At 45.2% G+C, this 20,368-nt stretch overlaps 2 protein-coding genes across 4 annotated transcripts in view; both read right to left on the reverse strand.

The window, feature by feature from the left end:
* Positions 1–624: 624 nt before the first annotated feature.
* Positions 625–15,069, reverse strand: trim101 (tripartite motif containing 101). 3 transcript variants are annotated; one of them, XM_087833967.1, is made up of 12 exons: positions 14,883–15,069; positions 12,684–12,878; positions 11,220–11,389; positions 10,955–11,135; positions 10,735–10,830; positions 7,678–7,755; positions 6,936–7,091; positions 6,838–6,860; positions 6,620–6,744; positions 5,513–5,742; positions 3,996–4,125; positions 625–2,894 (listed from the first exon to the last, which is right to left on the reverse strand). In XM_087833967.1, exons 2-11 carry the CDS (start codon positions 12,864–12,866, stop codon positions 4,039–4,041), a joined length of 1,329 nt encoding a protein of 442 aa, XP_087690093.1. In that variant the 5' UTR covers positions 12,867–12,878; positions 14,883–15,069; the 3' UTR covers positions 625–2,894; positions 3,996–4,038. The 3 variants fall into 3 exon arrangements, with proteins under 3 accessions (XP_087690093.1, XP_087690094.1, XP_087690092.1); XM_087833968.1 differs by lacking the exon at positions 7,678–7,755; XM_087833966.1 differs by having other exon boundaries at positions 6,838–7,091.
* A 2,633-nt stretch (positions 15,070–17,702) lies between these two features.
* Positions 17,703–20,368, reverse strand: part of dnajc5ab (DnaJ (Hsp40) homolog, subfamily C, member 5ab) — a 20,637-nt gene continuing 17,971 nt past the window's right edge. Inside the window, exon 5 of the mRNA XM_087833634.1 lies at positions 17,703–20,368. This exon is cut by the window's right edge and continues 298 nt beyond it. The gene's annotated coding sequence lies outside the window, so the exon portion shown is untranslated.

Raw genomic sequence — 20,368 nt, forward strand, 5'->3', positions numbered from 1 at the left:
GACTGGGAAATATTTATTGATGACTCCTCTTTTATTTTATTAAGAAATAGTGGATTACCTGCCTCGGAAATTTAAAAAAAAAAATCCATTATCGATATATTCATCAGTGTCTGAGTCTTCACGTTTTTTTAACAGTCCGAGTTCAATTCTGAAGAACAGATTACACGTTACATTTCCAAACTGGCAGAAACACAGTGAACCAATCACACTAAGGTGTGTCATCACTCTGGTTAAAGGTGTTTTTTGTAACAACCCACTGTAAACTTTGACCTGCAGGGGGCGACACTGCATCAGCAGGTTTTTTATTTTATTCGTTTATTTTAGCCGTGTTTCCTCCGGATGCTGCTACGCCTTTACCTGCTAAATAAAGGTCACCCTGACTCACTGCTCCGTCCTGTGGTACAAACATGAAGGTACAGCCCAGGCCTGTTCTAACTGCGGCTTGCATCTCCACATTACAGTGCACAGATGTTCTGCACGTGAAGAGTAAGCAGATGTTTCTTCTCGGTTTGTTACTCAGCTGTTCTGAGATTATCTATGACACGCACACAGGTACAGTGCTTATCAGATTCACTGCACACCTGTCATAACAACAAGAAAAGACAAACATTCATTTTTATTTCATATATATTTAATATAGTGAGTCGGGCCTCTTTAAACAGGAGCGATGAATTTCAAACTGAACTACTGACTTTAGTCACAAACTTGAGCGAGCACCTCGCACGCCTGAGAGCAGTCACTACATTCAACCTCTCAAATGCATGTTTGTGTAAATAAATGTAATTTAGCATCTTAATTAAAAATAATATTGCTGTACTTTAATATTTTTCAGAGCTTGTGCGTGCTCGTGGGTTACCTGTTACAGAAACAACAAATCACAACAACAGATGCCTCAGGTGCTTTTATATTGTAAGACCTACAATAACACACAGAAAACAATGTTTTAATAATTAGCATTACTGTTCGCTGTGGCAGAAACCCGGCTGTGAGTGGGCCTCTGCGTGGACTCCAGGAGCACAGCTTTACTTTAGACCAACGTGTTTTTAAATCATGACGACACATTTTACAGCAGCAGAAACACAAAAACGTCACATTGACCTACAAACACACCGTCAGAGAGTCTGACAGGTCTGCTGAGCTCTGATTCATACTAACTGAACACGCCGTCTCATTTCTCATGTGGCGCTTTAAGGCAGGAGTGCTTTTATTTTTAAAGGGCAGTCATCCAAACAGGAAGTGGTTTCTCCTCAGCACAGCTGCAAAATGCTGCTGAAATACTTTGGTTTGACACTTTGTGTTTGTCTGTGGATGGAAATGCAGAACAGCTCTTCTCAGCACGCAGAGCGTCTCCAGCCTCAGAAATCTGACCGATGTGATTTTTAAACTGTGAGACGCTCGTCGCCCTCATGACACGCGCGCAAACACCACGTCCGTGGATTTCAGTGATTCTTGAGATAAGGGACAAAACATGTCCGCCAGATAAAACCCAATTTTGGGGTTAAAATATGCATACAAGTGTTAACCCAGCTGACTCAGAGACAAACCAAGGCAATGTTTACACAACAAAAGTATGATTTTGTGTTTTGTTATGCTAATATATTTACTTTAAATGGTTCAATATCACCAGTACCCTAAAAACCCACCGTCCACAAGCAGGTGTGATGATATTAAAATAGAGAGAAAATGAACAGTAATGTAAAATTAAACATCACGGCTCTCGTCACTAAGTATTTAAGTCAATACCTTATATAACATCAAAATGTACAACTGGAATTTATTTGCATATTTTAAGTGATTCAAATCGTGTCCAGAGTTTTTGTCAACACCATCAGATTTTTAAAAAAGTACAAAAAAATCAGGAATGATTGTGGGCAGCTTACACTCTGAGGACCCCTTTACCACTTCCTGTTCGATACACATGCCATGGTGAGGTTTTTTGTTTTAATTTCATTTATCATCCCTCATGATCTTCCAATAAAAATAGTTAATTTTCTCAATAAATGTGTAATTTTCATGCTGCTAAATATGATTGTTTCTTATGTACGACTGTAACTCTAATAACAAAAAGCCAAAACAATCTTACTTTTAAACCTGGTATAATTAGTTTGAAAATGTGCATAAACAGTAGAACAGAGAAGCTGCTAAAAGTCAAAATAGCTGAAACACTTAATTTAAAATATATATTTGTGCATTTCTTTGTGTCTGATGGTGTTGACTAAAACGTTGCACTTCTCCAGCAAAAACATAAATGATTAAAAATGTTACACCTGGGAAATCAAAACATGGTAAGACGGCCAAAACTTATAGTGTAACAATTATATGTAAATATGATTTTGAAAAATCAAAAAATACTTTTTAGAAAATTAAAACCTGTTTTGTCCCAAATCTCAGGAATCACTGATTTGTCATTTTAACACTGAGAAACACGCAGAAACTCAAAGTGTCCAAAGACTGAATGAGTCAGTCATGAAACTAAATCAGAAAAGTTATTATTTAAAAATCAACAATGAATATGTGAGAAGCATCATCATCATCATCACGACACACTCACACGCACACAAATGTGTCACGCCTCCTCGGCCTGTGAACCTCGTTATTTCTCTGCTTTCACTTCCTGTCAGGTCAGCGATCGTCTGTCACACTTTCTACAAAAACGAGCCCAAAAATGTAATTTCAAAATAAGAGCCCAAACAACCAAACATCTCTCAGAGGAACCCCCCCCAACCATCCACCCACCACCTAACTCTTGTTGTGGGTGGGGCTCAGCCAGGAGAAAAACTGGGCAGATGAGGAGGAAGTGGAGGAGGTGGAGGCAGCGATGCGAGGGCCGTGGGTCTCCCTCCTGGAGGGACAGCAGGCGGAGGTGAGCGTGAGCAGTACGAGTCTCCTGAATCCTGCAGATTAAGATTTCAGATTAAAAGATGGTTAAAACGGATTTGGCTGCAGACACGCAGAGACGACCAAGACGTCACCTGGAAACTCACCTGGTGTCTCATACCTGAGATAAACTTCCTGTTTGCTCCAAACTATTTTAAATCCTGTCCTGATGTTCAAAATGTTGACCTTTGACCTTTGACCTTTCTATTTCCAAACTGACTTCCTGCTGGATTTGGTTGGTCTTTATTTCCTCTCGCTCTGATGTCATGATCACAGAATGTTACATTATATTATTTTAATCTGCATGAATGAACTTTTAAATAATTATGAACAGTTTTTCTTTATATTGAATCAAGTGTCTGCAGAGCTGAAGCAAACTGGCCCAAAGACATGTTTCAGATTATTATTATGAATTCAATGTTAGAGCAACATTAATGACAGACATGTGGTGGGAGAGAAATTTACATATTTAATAAATGTAAATGTTTATCATGAAGAATAAAATTATGCTTTAATAAAGCCTGAATAAAACAGTGATAATGCTCCTTTTTTTATACTACAGAGAATTAAAACTGTCATTACACAGACTGACCACAGGGTGTCAGCAGAGCTGTGTCTCCGCTCCTTGTGTTTATTAGAGAATAAAGTTTAGCGTCAGTCTGCAAGTTTGTTTCTTTGTAAGTTTCTTTGGCCTTTCCCCCCCACGCTGCTGTGCTCCAGTCAGTACCACAGTAATAGTATTAATAGTATAAGTACTGCGGTAACAGTGATAGTAGTATGGGGGTAAGAAAAAAGTAAAATAAGAAAGAATAAAGTTCAAATAATTTTATTATTATAGATTTTTTTAGACAACCAGTGCTCGCTTTAAAAACAAAAACTGTAACCTGATTTCATTTATTTGTAGTCGCTGTGAGTTTAAAGTGTTTCTGTAAGAAGCAGAATTATTATGTTTATAATAAAACGCATCAGTGATCGTCTAAAAGTAAAGATTAATTCATCTTTAATTTAGTGTGACCAAAAAAAACCTAGAAAAGCTGTTTTTATCCTTTTAAAACAAAGGTATTCTGAGTCAGAGTCACATGCTTTTCACAATAAAAGCATGCCGCAGGTGAGCATACCTGAGCTGTGCGGCAGTGATGTTCGTGCGGCTCCGTGTGGCGTTTATGTGCAAATAAAGCAGCCGACGTAAGCCCACGCCCTCTGCAGGATGACCAGGAGGGCGAGCAGGTAGAAGAACAGTGTGACAGCCTGCAGGTGGAGAGGAGGGTGGAGGAGGGATGAGGAAGAGGATGGAGGTGAGAGGCGGTGGATTATTTCCTAACTCTAACGAGCCGGCTGAGCGGCTCAGGTGGGACGTCTCCACCCGTTCATTCAGGTGTAGCTGTGCTGCCCTCCTGCTCCCGTACACGGAGGGTTAAAGCTCTGATTTTTCCTTTTTCCATATTTAACCTGATGTCTGAGGGCTGCAGGCGCCGGCGGCAGGCGGCTGCAGGCGCCGGCGGCAGGCGGCTGCAGGCGCCGGCGTCACGCTCGGCTCGCAGAAACAAAACAAATAAAAAGAGAAGAAGAAGCAGCTGTGGAGGTGGAGCCATATCTGTGGGTGGGAGCAGCGTGCAGAGCCTGGTCCATGATGATGACGAAGGATGACACTGACCTGAGAACGGGCGTCTTCAGCACCTCTCGTCTCTACGGTGACGTTTGACCTTTGGGTTTCTTCTCGTCGTCCTCTCTTCCTTTCGACGCTCCAAACTCGCCGTGTCTGCTCTCCATGTGACGCTTCTCCTTCCTCACAGCTTCATCCTCCTCCTCTGCCTCACCCTGAGCTCACTCAGCCGGCACCAGTGACGAGCATCCTTTGCTTCCCTTTCCTTCGGCCTGGTTCAGGTGCTCCTCAGCGGCCTCGGACAGGTACGCCCAGCCCTCCTCCTCCTCGTTCTGAGGTTCTTCTGCTGGATCTTTTGAGCAGATATGAGAGCAGATGGAGACTCATGGAGGACAGATAGGCAGCCTTGTGGGAGGAGATCTGGAAGCTGAGAAGGAGAAGCTCACAAAGCGAGGAGGAGGCGAGCAGGAAGTCCAGGATCTGTGGAGGCTGCAGTTGGATTTGACCCCAGCAGCGTGAGGTGACCCCGTCCTCGCTGATGCATCAGTGGACCTCCGTCAGGGTTCGTCCAGGAGCTGATGGGCTCAAGCCAGCCGGGGTAAAAGTCAGCATCCTCCTCCTCCTCTTCATCCATCCCCTCACACTGACAGGTGAAGACAGTTACCTGTCGCTCGCTGTGTTTACACCTCCACGATGGATTTGGAGACCTGCAAATGTTCTCTTAGTAAAACATGCATTTCCTGCAAACCCTGTATATAAAAGATGGACACAGACTCAAGCCCATTGGTCAGTGAGGTCCAGCTGTTCACGGTTTGTAGCATTTTGAAGCCTCATTGGTAACGTTTCAATTGCCACCATGTTGGTTTTTGTTTCAGGAAGTGACCATATTTGGACAACCTTCATGATGGCGTCTCACACCGACCCTCAGCTCTGAGGCTACTGATGGACTCTTTCATCAGATTATATGTTAGAGAAATTAGTTTACAATCAAGTGTAAAGGTGAGCGTCGTTAAAGCAGCTGTGATACTCTACCTGCTGTGTGCTCATTCCCTCCTGCCGCTCGCCGCCCTGTTTAGCTAGATCGGCGGCTGCTTCCTCCTCTCCCTCCGTGACATGACCCGAGTCCAGCTCAGGAGTCTCCTGCTCTGAAGCCTCCTCTGCCGCCTGCTGGTCGCCGTTTGGTTCTGTGTTCTGGATCAAAGAATCTTTGGGTTCTTTTGGCTCTGGGTCCAGCTCTGGTTCTTCAGGAACATCCTTCACGGCTGGAGAGATATCACAAAAACCATGATGCTGAGGGAGGAGGAGCCAACATCACAAAGGAAATAATGAGACGAACTGATGTAAATGCAACACGAATAAAACGGTGATGTAAACATGTTTATTTATTCATCATGTACTTCCTGTTTCATTCTTCTAGTCCACGACTTTTCTCTCCATTTTCTGTATTTTAGAAGATTTCAGAAAATCTGAGCATGAACAGAAACGAACAAAGACTTAAAAATGGGCGGGGTTTTATAGAAGTGACCTTTAACGTGCACGCCCACGTCTAACGGCTGAGAGCCAATGAACACTGCTCACACGAGTTCGTCCTTCATACTCGTCATCATTATGACGGCTCCTGATGCTCTGCAGCAGCTTCACTCTGAGTTATTCTGCCTCCTGTCAGGACCTCCAGGACCAAGCTTGGCGCCTGCTGCACCTACACGTGAAGGCGCCGCCCCTCGCCCTCGACGTTAAATTAAAGCACGAGTCTGTATTGTGGAGATAAAACGCTACAACCTGATTAGTTTGGTAACCCGCTGCAGCTGAAGACACCCGTGTTACGCTGATCGTAGGGAAGCACCTGGGCAGGTGATGACAGCTGACCTCCTGCATCCTCAGAGCGTTGGTGCCAACATGGCGCCGCACACTGCGGTTCCTCTGACCGGTAACACGGCTGCTGTGAGGTTACTCCAACAACAACCCGTAACCAGCTCTTTGTGCAGTAATGTGCTCCAAACAGAAGCCACACCCACAGCATTTAAACCAATCAGAGGAAAGGCTCTTTAAAGTGGGAGGAGCTAAACAGGAAAGATGGCTTCTGTAGCCTTCGTGTCATGCAGAGCTGTGTCGGGTTGGGGAGGTGGAAATGAGTCGAACCTTTGATGAAGTCGATGCTCTTCAGCGCCCTCTCCTGCTCGCTGAAGTTAAACCTGTAACGACTCAGGCGCTCGTAACCTGGTCTCAGCGTCTTGGACGGACCCGAGGCACTCGCCGCCTTCACCCTGAGGACGGCGAGGAGGTATAGGAAGCAAAAGAAGGGTTGGTTAATGCTGACGAAGTGAAGGAAGGCGTGAAGAACATTTCCCGTCACTCACTTGGTGATCATCTCTGCTGAGCTCTGAAAGAGGAGGAGGAGACAAATGAGCCGAGTCAGACTCGTCACCGCCGCACACAGGAAACGGGAGTCGCTCACCTGAACAAAGGCGGCCATGTCGGGCTCTTCCATGCTGCTCGCGGCGCTCTCCGCCAGCCTGCTGTTGGCTGCCATGCTGTCATCATGGCAACGCGCCAGCGCCCGCGCGTGGCCCGTCTTCTCCTCTTGCTCAGAGCTGATTCGCTGCGTCATCGCCTTCGATCACAGTAAACACAAACGCTATGAGGCGTGACCATCGTGTTCAAACAAGACGTGATACAGAGCTTCCTGTCACAGACAGCAGACGCAGGAACGTTCACCGCAGACGCTCCAACGTGTTTGAGGACACGTGTCCTCATCCGAAGGACGTTATCCTGATTACGTCCCTCGGACGAGGACACGACAGAGCAGCAGGCGGGTCTCTGCGTGGTGACAGCGACTTTCTGCTAAAATCAGTTCCTGCTCACATCGTTTACAGAGTGACGTCAGGGAACTGAAGCAGAAGCAGTGATGGAGGCGACCAAATAAAAGAAGGACTTTGTGAGGTTGCAGTCGTCTGATTGGGTCGTTCAAAAACAAAAACGTACTTTTATTGGTGCAAAGTCCAAACAGGAAGCTCACTCGTCATGCAGACACACTGAGGGTAACCAGGGACACACAGCAGCCACAGGGGAGGAAGCCAGACTGAAGACAAAGCACAAGCAACACGGGACTACCAAAATAAAACAGGAAACCTACGTGCACGGCACACATTTATAATTTAAAGTCTCGACATCACTGAGGACGAGGGCTGAACTCTGACCTTCTGTCTTTCCTCCAGGATGGAGAACATGTGGTTGAACTTCTCGCACACGCTCTGTTTCTGAATGCTGCAGTTCTCCTGAGGAGCAACGACACAGGAAGTCAGGTCTGACGCAGATCAACCACGAGGCTCGTTCATGGACTCCTGACACTTTGACATTCTTCCTCTTCATGCAGACTCTGCTTCATCACATGCTTAATAACTGGATCTGTTGTGATGTGTTAATGAGCAGCTTTTGTGCAGATGTTCTGCAGCTGCAGTCTGAGGAGCAACAACAGCAGTCGCCTCAAGGTGCTTTAAATTGTAAGGTAGTAGTGCATACAGAGAAACCCAACAATCATATGACCCCCTGTGAGCAGCACTTTGGCGACAGCGGGAAGGAAAAACCTTTTGAAGAAACCTCCGGCAGAACCGGCTCAGGGAGGGGCGGGGCCATCTGCTGAGTTGACAAAGTGAAGAGATGAGCAAAGGTGTCATGAAACGATCTGAAACACGTCTCTGTCACGACCTGCGGGATCAGCGAGGAGCTGATCATTATGTTCGCTCTCTTTCTCTGCCGGGGCGGACATCATGGCGGGTTCACGCCCTCGGCCCACGCCTCCCTGTACTGGAAACACCTGGACCTCATCAGGACCAGCCGGTACTGAAGAGGGGAGAGGTCTGCTGTTTGGCGCTGGGTCGTTGTTAAACTCCCGTCAGTAACAAGTTCAAGCCAAAGTTTCTCGTGCTCGTGCAGAATATTAACGTGCATTTGTTTGTATCGAGATTCCTCGGACCATCCCGTTGTTCCACGAGCGGTGTGTGGAAGGAGCGTCACAAAGTGGAGAGAGAGGTTGGAGAGGAGTGTGTGTGATTCCTCTTTCCCAGATTCCTGGAGGTCTGCTGTCACGTCTTGTATATAGCACTATCCCCGCACAGCCTGTAAATACACTCGGTGAAGAGATTGTAAATAAACTTCATTGTTAACTCGCTACTCAGCAGTGGCGTGTCCAGCAGGGTGGCCTGGGGGGGCACAGGCCACCTCCCCAACCAGACTGGCCACCCCAGGTGCCACCCCGAAGCTAAAACAATGAAATTCAATTAAATATCAAATGTACGATTATGTTTTCACAGTGAGGCTCAGAGATCCGAGTGTAAGTGAATGCAGCATCGGCTTCTGCACTATGAGCATCAGGTTACCAAAGGTAGGAGAGCCATGCACCAAAGAGGCACCGCAGGAAACTATTTTTTGGTGAAAGAAAATGAGGAGAGAATAAATGTCCCGGTAAGTAATATTAAGTTTGTTGAGTTTAGTAAACCAAAGAAAAAATAACACTTAAAGAATTATTGCAGCCGTTGCATATTTCAGACAGTAGGCTGCTGGGGGAGCTAGCACAAGAGTTATGAGTTATGAGATATAATCTAAGTTGTAACATTGCTGTATGGAGCTGCAGGTTTGGTTGCAGGTTAATACTGGCAGTGTCACCATGCCAGCTGACTGTACTTCATCATCAGCCAGTGTTGTTCTTTATACATCAATACCAAAGTTTACCATGAGGCAGCACTTACACTACACTGTGCAGTCCAGCTAATTTCTATCTGCCAGCTCCATGTTATGAATAGAGTAAATCACCCCTGTGCCATGTTCAGTGCAGGGATGTGCAGTTCTGGTCCTCCTGGTTCCAGATGTTTCCATACTTCAACAGCTGATTTAAAGAATCATTTGGGGATTATTTGATTTGAATTGGCTTTGTTGGTATAGGTAACATGTAAAACGTGCAGGATAGGGTCCATGAGGGCCAGAAGTTGACATCCCTGACTTCTAGTCAAGGTCATCAGGAAAGTTGTTGTTTGTGACATAAGTTGTTGCTTTATTACTTCAGGGCCAACGAGTAGAGATAAAAGAACAGGAAGAATGAAAAGATCTCAAAATATTGAGAATTTCTTCCTTAATAAGGCTAAAACACACCGAGAAGCAGAGAACAATGTCCGCGTCATCAGTGTCACCTGTGAGGTCTACAAATGAAGGTGTGTGAGAGAACAAGGAAGGGACGTTTATATCGTCAAGTGTTCAACCGATCCATACGGGACAAATCCTAATATTTGGGAATAAATAATTAAGCAAATTGGACAGTAAAACAAAATCCTGTTTTAAATAACATGTTTTTTTATTTAATGAAATGTAATCTTTTGATATTATCCCAGCACCTGTTCATGATCCACCAGATAACCAGGATGTGGTGCCCTTTGAAACATCATGTACGACACCGTCCACGTGGTATTTAACCTCCAATCTTACTTTATAGATTAATACTGACAGCCTTTAAATCTCATTCTAATAAGAGTTAAAAGCAAATTCGGTTATTAGTAGGGATGCAACGATACCAATTTTTTCAAACCGATACGATACCGATACTTGGATCTGAGTACTTGCCGATACAGAGTACAAAAAACGATACTTCTACCACACACACACACACACACACACACAAATGCAATGAATTGGAAGACAAGTTTTATTTTATTCTCTGCCGATAAAAAATAAAATCTTAATAAAAATGACCACAAAAAAATTTCAAGTGAAAAATAAACACTTCTGTTGCAGAGTGTCCATATTGTAAACAAACAAACAAAATAATTATTATAAAATAAATAATAAATAAAATAATAATAGGCCCCCTAGTGGCCAATCTAAAAAACTACAACAGAAATGACAATCCACCCTCTGATTAATGAAATAAGTTGGTATCGGTTAACTTTTACGAGTATGAGTACACACACATTTTACAGTATCGGCCCCGATACCAGTATCGGTATCGGTGCATCCCTAGTTATTAGGTTTATAGAGTTATTGAATTATGGTGAACGGTTGGTAGAATTTTTTTAACACTATCTGCCAATTAAATCTGTGCCCCTACCTGCCCCCCCCCCCCCCCCCAACAGAAACACGCCACTGCTACCCCTGCGTGTGGATCCTCAAACCGTGACCGTCTCATAGCTCAGACTGTTTCTCATACTGTGAGCTGCCAATCACATGACTGTTATTGTTGTTTATTGGTTATCGCTGACATCACGCACCTCTATGTGTCTGCAGGTCTCCTCCAGCTCATTGATCAGAGTCTGGACTTTGTCGCTGAACGCCCTCAGAGAGGCGACGCCCTCGCTCAGCTGGTCCTGGAGGACAGAAGGAAGTGACAGCATGAGGTCACACAAACACAAACATCATTTATTTAAGCGCCTAATAACAACATAAGCAGTCAGTCCCGTACGCAGGCAGCAGGTCATGAAACTGCAGTACCTTCTGCTGCTGGCAGATGGCGCTCAGAGGAGCCACCTCACAGGACTGATGGGCCCCGAAGACTTTGCAGAGCGAGCAGGTGGGAAGCTGACAGGTGAGGCAGTAGATGTTCACCTTTTCTCCCTCGTGGTCGGAGCATGTCGAATGAGCAGGAGGTGGAGGTGAAGGCGGAGGGAGGGGCCTGGAGGTGAACACAGGAAGTGGTTAAACACCACGTCTCTGCTTTAATCACCTGTCGTCAGACATCACCTGGCTGTGTCTCAACCTGGTGCTGTTGACTTCCTCTTTGTAGATGTCGATGATGTTCTCCACCAGCAGGTTTCGCTGAAGGCCGTAGACGCCGTGGCGGTCCAGCACCACTTCTTGTCTGCAGGACGGACAGCGGAAACGGCCGCTGTTCACCATCATGGTGGTCCGAGCGTGGAACAGAGACGGCTGCACACAGGAAGCAAGAAACCAAAACGCCATGGTGACGCACAAACCGGGCTGCAAACAGCGGCCGCGCCTCCCATCACACAACATCTGTTACTGGAGCATCGAAGACACACAACACAACATCAAAGTGACAGACATGATCCTCACTGCGTGATCTTTGTGTATCTGCTGCAGCTGTGGTAGCTGTGTTTGGGCACCTCCAGTTTTACTTTGGCGGTCTGTCTTATTGTGGTTTTACTTCCTGTTGTTGTTGTCAGCTGACCTGTTCCCACCTGTGTCCTTCCTCACTGCTTTACTGTGATCACAGGGTCTGCACTCCCCTGATGGACCGCGACTTCTTTCGATTCTGTTCAGCTTTACTAATGAAACACAGACAGAGCAGTCGTCCGGATTTAAGCAGCCTGTAGTTTCATTCCTTCCCAGCCGAGCTCGCTGTGCTTTCAGCTCACAGCTGAGTCGGTGCTCGGTGCCGCCGAACGCTGGCGATGGTTAAATCTGCAGAATTAGCTTCCGTGATGAATGAAGGAGTGTCAGAGTGTCAGTGAGCTGTTTGATGGTAGAGACTGCTTCCTGCTCCCGGGAACGCTGAGCCCGACGCTCCAGAGCGGATCGTTGCAAAGCTTCATTGAGCTGCAGTTTCTCCTTCACACGATATTAAACTGTGCTGTGATTGGTCAGAGTGAAAACGCTGATCAGCGCCGACTCGTCTAATGATGCAGTGCTGCATGTTAACCTGCTGCGTTAGAGACGCACACTGATGCTCCGACAGAGCAGCAGGGAGTGTGGAGGAGGCTGATTCAGCTGCTGCTGAGCAGATCGAGGACCAGAGGCTGAGGACTGATGACGACACGGCTCTCTGCAGAAACATCATCCACATCAGTCTTTCCTGATTGGTTCATGGTTTCAGGTGTGAGTGAACAAAAAGGAAGTTCATTTTAGAAACGATGGTCCTGTTAGAGTCAGAGAGGAGGATTTAGGGCGGGGCTACACAGTGATGGACAGGTAACCTCTGTATGAGGGAGGAGCTTCGAGCGCTCACCAACCTGTGTGACATCACTATGGCCATCTTTACTTGGTTACTTGTGTGTGTCTGTGCATATTAATACACACACACACACACACACACACACACACACACACACAGAACAATAACAGTGATGTGTTCATGACAGCTGACTTCGTGGTGCCTCCGTGAGCAAACCAGTTAAACATCCACATGTCCCAGTTTAGCCACAGATAATCCACTTAATCTGTCCACACACCACGTGTGTGTGTGTGTGTGTGTGTGTGAGACCTGGTAGAGCTCGTTGGCACACTTCCTGCACAGGTTGTGCTCGCACGGCAGGATGACGACGGGTTTGTTGAAGATCTCCAGGCAGATGGGGCAGATCAGCTGTTTCTCCAGCGTGGTCAGCGCCACCTCGCGCTCGGCGCCTCTGCTGCCCTGCAGGCAGCTCAGGTCAGCTGACAGCGACATGGGCGCCTCCTCCTGGTAGAAGCAGTACAAACACTCACTTCACATCAGCAAAGACGCAAAGCTGTGACGTTTGTGAAGCAGCACCAGCGACTCACACAGACACACAGACTGTAGTTAAAAGGTGGACGTAGCCTCGGGAGATGTGAAACTTAAATCTGCAGTTTTTCTAAGAGAGAACATTTCAACATCTGCACATCTGCTCTTCTAATCAACCTGCTGATGAAAGAAAATCCAAGATGGCTGCATAACCCCGACTGTGCGACGGCTGTTTGTGCAAAATGACAAGTGTTTGGCTGCTGTGGTGATTCATGGGATGATTTTATCATTTAAAATCATCCATCGTTAACATCTGTCGTGTTATTCACACTGTTTGGACTGGTGTTGGCGTGCCTTTCAAAATAGAGGCGCGATGCCTTCACTACACTGACAGATTCGTTTTTATAAGGTGACGGATGAGACTCTGAATCAGACTGAATGCAATTCATTTAGTATCGCGCCTTGGGACACCTGTGAACACACGAGCTCAGACTGCAGGTTTCCCCTTCGGCTCTGAAGTTCACACCTGTGCACCTCTCAGTCACCTGTGCGGACTTTAGGGAAAAGCAGCCAATCAAAATGCTGTGTTTGTCTGCAGCTCCACGCATACGGTCACAACACAAACACTCAGAGCCCATTCCTCTCCCACTTCCACACAGTTTGAGTTGTGGTTCAGTTTAATGAGGCTGACGAGTGCGGAGGTGATGATGGAGAGACCACAGAGCTGCGCCACGAGAAAGAGAAGAAACAAGCTGCCGCAGGTGTTCAGGCTGTCAAACTCAGGAACTCTCTAAGTCAGTGGCTCCCAAATGTTTTTCGCTAGCCCCCCCCCCCACCCCCACCCCCGCCCCCGCACAAACACATCCTCCAACCACACACGCCCATATTTTGCTGCATTGCAGTTTATTTCACCTCAAACATTTAGTAAACAATTAAGCAAATGCAAGTAAACTGAAATAAATTACAGGTAAGAAAATAAACTGCTAACTCTTTTACGTTGCGTCCACACGTACACGGGTATTTTTGAACATGCAGCTGTTTCGTCCACATGTAAACGTTTCCAATCACCAAAAACTGAGATTTTTTAAAACTCTTTTTTTGCGTTTTCCTGTGGACGAGGAATACAGAGTTCATCACTCAACGTCAAAGGTATGTGCCTTTATTCACGTCACGCTGTGGCCACGTTATTGTTTACATGAGATGAACTGCAGAATGACAGATAGAGACAAAATACTGTTAATCTGACTGTCTGCAGGTTTTACAGGCAGTTACTGTCCCTCTGTTTACAAAGGCAGAGGCGTCATGCTGTGATTATTTTACATGTAGTTGTTTTTTTCTGTGTAACAATATTCAACATTGCTGTCAATACATTTTTCAAAAAATGCCTCACTGTGCAAAATGGGTTTAAACACATAAACAGCTGTGGGATCCTGTTTGTCTGTGATTTGAACCGGGGGAACAAATCGTGTCAGGATCAGCCTGATGTTATTTGTATCCCGCTGTAACTTTACTGTGTAAAGAGCAAACATCTCCAACATGTCAGGAGTAGTTAGTCATTACAACAAGTGTTTGTGAACTAAAAATACTGTTTGTCTGTGATTTGAACAGCCCAGCGCTGCTCCCAATGCAGGGAAAACCAATCCTGCAGGGAGACCTACCTCTGCACTTGTGCAGGAGAAGCCAAAGGGAAGATTTGCTTCACCATATTTTCTCGTCTTTGTCTCAGAATGAAGTTGGTTTGGAAACATATTCAGCGATGCTTCATCTCCTGCTTTGCATTTGTGTGGGCGCCTCATCAAAAACCATTATGCTAGCAGTGTCCAAGCGTTATTTTATTTTTTCTTTTCATACCCCCCCTAGGGGATGGGCCCCACACTTTGGAAACTCTGCTCTAAGTGATGCACAGTTTCCTAAACAGTAGCAGGAAGTGGTCCTCCTGATACTTCAGATGGATTATCAAAGACTCACTGGATGTTTTACCTCTGCCGTCGTCCGGTCGGTGCTGCGAGTACTCGACGGGTGGTCACCCACCCAGAGACGGCCGGAGGTCAGACGGTTCGTGAGCTCTTCTCTTCAGAGACTCCAAATGTGTCCCGCGAGAAAGAGTCCAGAAGTCTTCCTCACCAGAACTCTGTCCTGTTCTCTGAGTCTGCTGGTTCTTCCTCACCATCTGCAGAAATGTGTGGAGGGGGGCTGACCTGAGGGGGCGTCAGGTTTCAGCCTCTCACACACACACACACACACTCTCCATATGAGGAGGCTGGTATGTGGACAGATTAAGCCCTGGCTGTGCTGAACAGCGTTTCCTTCAGTTACACCATCACCGAAGCTCAGCCTGATCCTTCAGCTCTGGTTTTCTGCTTCGACCTTTTAAAGTTTTAGATCTGAAGCAGTATTTCACAAACAGGTCACAGAGGAAAACAACACATCAGTACAGCTTTTATCTAAAAGTTTACAATATCTGTCTGAAGTGTTTGGCTGTCAGATTACAGCGTTTATCCTCAACAGTTAACCATTTCCTATGTGGGCCTTTATTTTGAAGGGCTCTCTGTTTTTTGGGAGTGAGGTCATGTTGGCGGGGCAGTTCAGGTGTGCTACTGTGAAAATCATTTGTTTCAGCACCCGGCCGGTAAGCCTGTGAGACTGAAACAGCGAAACACTCGCAGCAGTTTGGGTTTTTAGTTTTTTTGTTGCTCAGTCTGACACAACAGCACCTCCTGCTGACCACTTTGGTACTGACACATCTTGATAATATTATTCTACGAAAGGGAACCCAGCACTGCACACTTCTAAACCAGACTACACTTTATTCCTCACACAGGATCAGTTTATAATAATTAAATCTCATCACTGTATCTTTACTGTCTCCACACTCTTCTTCTACAATACTTGAGCTACAGCGTGGTAAACCTCACCACTAGATGTCAGCAGAGTTCTGTCTTCTACCCAACTAGCTATGGTGGCCGCTGTAGGACAAATATATTTTACCATATTAGAATAATATAAACAATTAGCGCTAAATAAAGAATAAAATAACTTTTATTTGTACTGTGGACCTGATCCACCCAGCAGTGTTTCAGTACATGTGTAGGCTGGCAGTCTGCTGTTTACCTCAGCTGTCATTGCAGGTGAGAAGCATGCATCTGTATTGTTCAGTGTGTAACATACCAACGAATGTGACGAATCGTCCGTGTGTTACACGTTGGGAATGACAATGCTCTGAGGGAGGCTGTAAAACTTTGTGAAAGGAGTATGATACGAGTCAGTGAGTCAGAGAAGCTCACTAGCTGGCTTACATCTGTACACAAGACTGGGAACTGCTACTGGCTGGATTTGACTGAGGTCCAATCTGAAGACTATGGGAGGGTCTGTACGACAGTGAACTTCGAACGGGGTGCTGATGCCCTGAGGACTGTGGGGATTCTCCTGCCTCTGGACTTCAATCGTCTGATTTGACTTACTTCTTAAAAAGTATGTGTCAATGCGAGGCCCCTTTCTCAGCTCGCTGAGGCACTTCTTCCTGCCTTGGTGGATGTTAAGGCCCATGTCAGTTGTTAGTTTTGACCAGCCACAAATTGATTAGAGCAGTGGAGAGTAGACGTTATCACAGTAGATGTCTTTCTGAAAGCGCTGTAACTAAGTTTAAGAATATAATCCACCCACTGTTATCATCTTCAATGCCCTGTACCAACACAGAGCAGAGCAGCTACCTGAACGCTAACAAAGGTCGATCATCTTGTTAATAATTTTACCTCATCACTACGTACGACTCTGGTCGTAATTAATGCTTCAATCTTAAATATGATCAACTTGTCTCTAATAATCAGCTATGTACCACAGGCCTTCAAGCTGGCTGTAGTTAAACCTTTACTCAAAAAGCATCTCTAGACCCAGCAGTCTTAGCTAATTATAGCTGACAGTGGACTCATCTCTGTGCTTGTCCTTCTAGACCTTAGTGCAGCATTCGATACTGTCGACCATAATATCCTATTAGAGCGATTAGAACATGCTGTAGGTATTACAGGTATTGCACTGCAGTGGTTTGTATCATATCTATCTAATAGACTCCAGTTTGTGCATGTAAATGGAGAGTCCTCTTCACACACTGAGGTTAATTATGGAGTTCCACAGGGTTCAGTGCTAGGACCAATTCTGTTTACATTATACATGCTTCCCTTAGGCAGCATCATTAGAAGACATAGCATACATTTTCACTGCTATGCAGATGACACCCAGCTCTATCTGTCCATGAAGCCAGATAACACACACCAATGAGTTAAACTGCAGGAATGTCTTAAAGACATAAAGACCTGGATGGCCGCTAACTTTCTGCTTCTTAATTCAGATAAAACTGAGGTCATTGTACTCGGCCCTGAAAAGCTTAGAAATATGGTATCTAACCAGATTCTTACTCTGGATGGCATTACCTTGGCCTCCAGTAACACTGTGAGGAACCTTGGAGTCATTTTTGACCAGGACATGTCCTTCAACGCACATATTAAACAAATATGTAAGACTGCTTTCTTCCATTTGTGCAACATCTCTAAAGTTAGAAATATCCTGTCTCAGAGTGACGCTGAAAAACTAGTTCATGCATTTATTACTTCCAGGCTGGACGACTGTAATTCATTATTATCAGGAAGTCCTAAAAACTCACTGAAAAGCCTTCAGTTAGTAAGGCTAAGGCTGCTTCCTACCTCTTTCTTCCAACTAGAGTATACTCTGAGAATAAAGTAACGACTTCTGATACAATGTGTGGATTACAGATTACAGTGGTAGATTAAACACAGACAAAGAGGCTCCGAAGCATCAGAAACATTTATTTTACAACAGTACATCAGATAGTCGTTTCAGGCAAACGTCCACGCTACAAACACAAACCTCTACGCCTCTGTGTTTATGTACAGCACGTCTGCCATTTGTCACCTCGCCATCAGAACGGTTCACATCCAAAGATGTCTACATCCTCCTCACAGCGGCTAGTTCATCAATCATTACAAAGATCAGAAAATCAAAATAAATTAAATAATGCATCATTATTATCACCATGTGGCTGCTTTCTTCTTACATACATCGGTTTCATTATTCGATGATGGAAACGTGCCGACTCCAGGTTTGGTCAGCCAATCAGGTAACGAGGCGTCTGCAGGTTTCACCGAAGCTCATTCAGAAGCTTTTTTAACCCAGCGATGGGGTCAATGTGAAAACAGGAACACAGCAACTTAAACGTGTTTGGGAAAATAAAACCTCTGATTTTCACGGATCTGCAGTTTGGCTCAGACCAGTCAGGAGTCGACTCGGCCGCATCGATACATGTGGACACACAACGAGTGTCTGATCGAGACTCGAGATGTGGTGAAGAAATTTAGCCCGTTTGGTTCAACGTCGTCTTTTTTTCTTTGTTTTTTGTTTTTACAAAAATCAATCTACAGACACGAACAAACAGGAAACTTCTGTGACAAATAAAAGCCTACAAAATAAAACTTGTCTGATTGGTACAAACTGATTGTTCTGCTAGAAAACTGCTCGTCTGAACAATAAGACTTTGGATGTGAAAGCGTCCCTTCATCAACACCATTAATAAAAAGAAGGAAAAGCAAACCTAGAGACAGAGGGAAGAACGGTCTAAACTTACACCACATGTACAGCATCGTTACCTCCGCACACTAAACTACAACAAACACGGGGCTCGATCAGTGTGCACGCAGACACACAGCGCCTCAATCCTTCACCTGTGGAAGACCATAAACATGAAGGGAGGAGGAGGAGGAGGGATGAAGCTGGAGGAGGAAACTTAATTACTGCTGAGAAACTACAGTAGTGTGATTACTCTTAGAATAAAAGTAACTGAGTGGAAGAGAGCTGTGTGTGCTGTCCGTGACGATTCATCGTTGGATTTACCAATTTGGTAACTGCGTGCTCGGCGCTCTCTGACGGAAACGTGACTCCCTGTTTGATGGCGTGCTCTCCCCTGATCTTGGTTTTCATGGGGATGCTGTGGTTGCTCAGTGTTTGTGCAACACGTTACTGAAATCACATTACAGTTACTAGTATGCTGTTACTTGCATTACAAAAGTTCTTCAGTGCAGACGGACAGAAACATCTGCATTATGCTGCCAACATCTGCACAAACACAAAGAATCCCGAGTGACGTTAAAGCCGAGTGCATGCAGACTCCAGCCCGGCAGCCGTTGGTACCTGATGAAGAGTCTCTGTTTCATGTTTTATCACCGTGGCTTTGGGCTGGTTTTCATCTCAGTGCTCTGTGTGTGACTGTAGGCTCAGGTTTATATTGTTAATACGCCGACTCTGAAGGGACAAATCCACGGCAACTCAAAACACCAGCAAACAGAAACAGCACAAAAGCTGTGTTTTTGAGGAGACGTTAACGTGATGGAGACGTTAACGTGATGGAGACGTTAACGTGATGGAGACATTAACGTGATGGAGACATTAACGTGATGGAGACGTTAACGTGATGGAGGTATTAACGTTTCGCACTGACACGTTAATGTCTCCATCACGTTAACGTAATGGAGACATTTTTTTTCGTTTGTTTGTTTGTTTTTGCTTTGTTGAATGCTAATCAATAAAAAATCAAAAATCAAAAAAATCAAATCAAAACATTAATGTGATGGAGACGTGAACGTGATGGAGACGTGAACGTGATGGAGACGTGATGGAGACGTTAAGGTGATGGAGACGTGATGGAGACGTGAACGTGATGGAGACGTGATGGAGACGTTAAGGTGATGGAGACGTTAACGTGATGGAGACGTGATGGAGACGTTAAGGTGATGGAGACGTTAACGTGATGGAGACGTGATGGAGACGTTAAGGTGTCGCACTGACACGTGCTGAATAAAAAGCAGAGGATTGATCTGCAGTGTGAGGGAGCAGCTAATGTGTTTTAATCACATGATTCCTGTAATAACATGTTTGCTATTAGCCACGTACTGTTAGCTTGTCATTGAGTTGCAGTATGTTTGACCTCTCAGGGCCACCGTAGATTGTGAGACGATGAGTTTCAGGTCATTTTGCAGAGTAATGAGAAAGTAATGTAACAAATAGTCTAGTTACTTTCTTCAGTGAGTAATTAGGTAACATACTTGTTACTTTTCCTAGATTTAATGCAGTATGTGTAGTTACTTTGTTAGTAACTTTGTTAGTGAGGAAGTGAAACTGTTAGACGAGCAGGCCGTGGCGGTGGGTTGGTTTAGCATTTGTCCCGCCTTCCGTCCAGTGATTGGACGGTTAAAAGTGATACTGCGTTTCACCCTGATCTTGTTCACCTGTTGGTTACCTGATGAAACCTCAGAGCTGAGAAGAAGCTGCCTCGCTGGCGCCCAGCTGAGAGAGTCAGCGTGTCACTTCCTGTCTATACTATACTGAACATTAACCAAACCGGAGCGTTACTGCAAGTGTTTGTTTCTATTCCTCCTCCAGGTTTCCTCCCTCCTCTTCCT

Source organism: Neolamprologus brichardi, chromosome 20 (genome assembly GCF_056152115.1).
Source record: "Neolamprologus brichardi isolate AB-2024 chromosome 20, ASM5615211v1, whole genome shotgun sequence".
Classification (NCBI taxonomy): Eukaryota; Metazoa; Chordata; class Actinopteri; order Cichliformes; family Cichlidae; genus Neolamprologus; species Neolamprologus brichardi.

Bases quoted from the DNA above. Each gene is read 5' to 3' on its own strand.
- trim101 (XM_087833966.1), bottom strand. From the start codon at position 12,866: ATGTCGCTGTCAGCTGACCTGAGCTGCCTGCAGGGCAGCAGAGGCGCC. The intron at 11,136-11,219 runs GTTGAGACACAG...GTTCACCTCCAG, and splicing joins GAGGAAGTCAACAGCACCAG to GCCCCTCCCTCCGCCTTCAC. The intron at 6,745-6,837 runs GTGAGTGACGGG...CGCCGTCCTCAG, and splicing joins TCAGCAGAGATGATCACCAA to GGTGAAGGCGGCGAGTGCCT.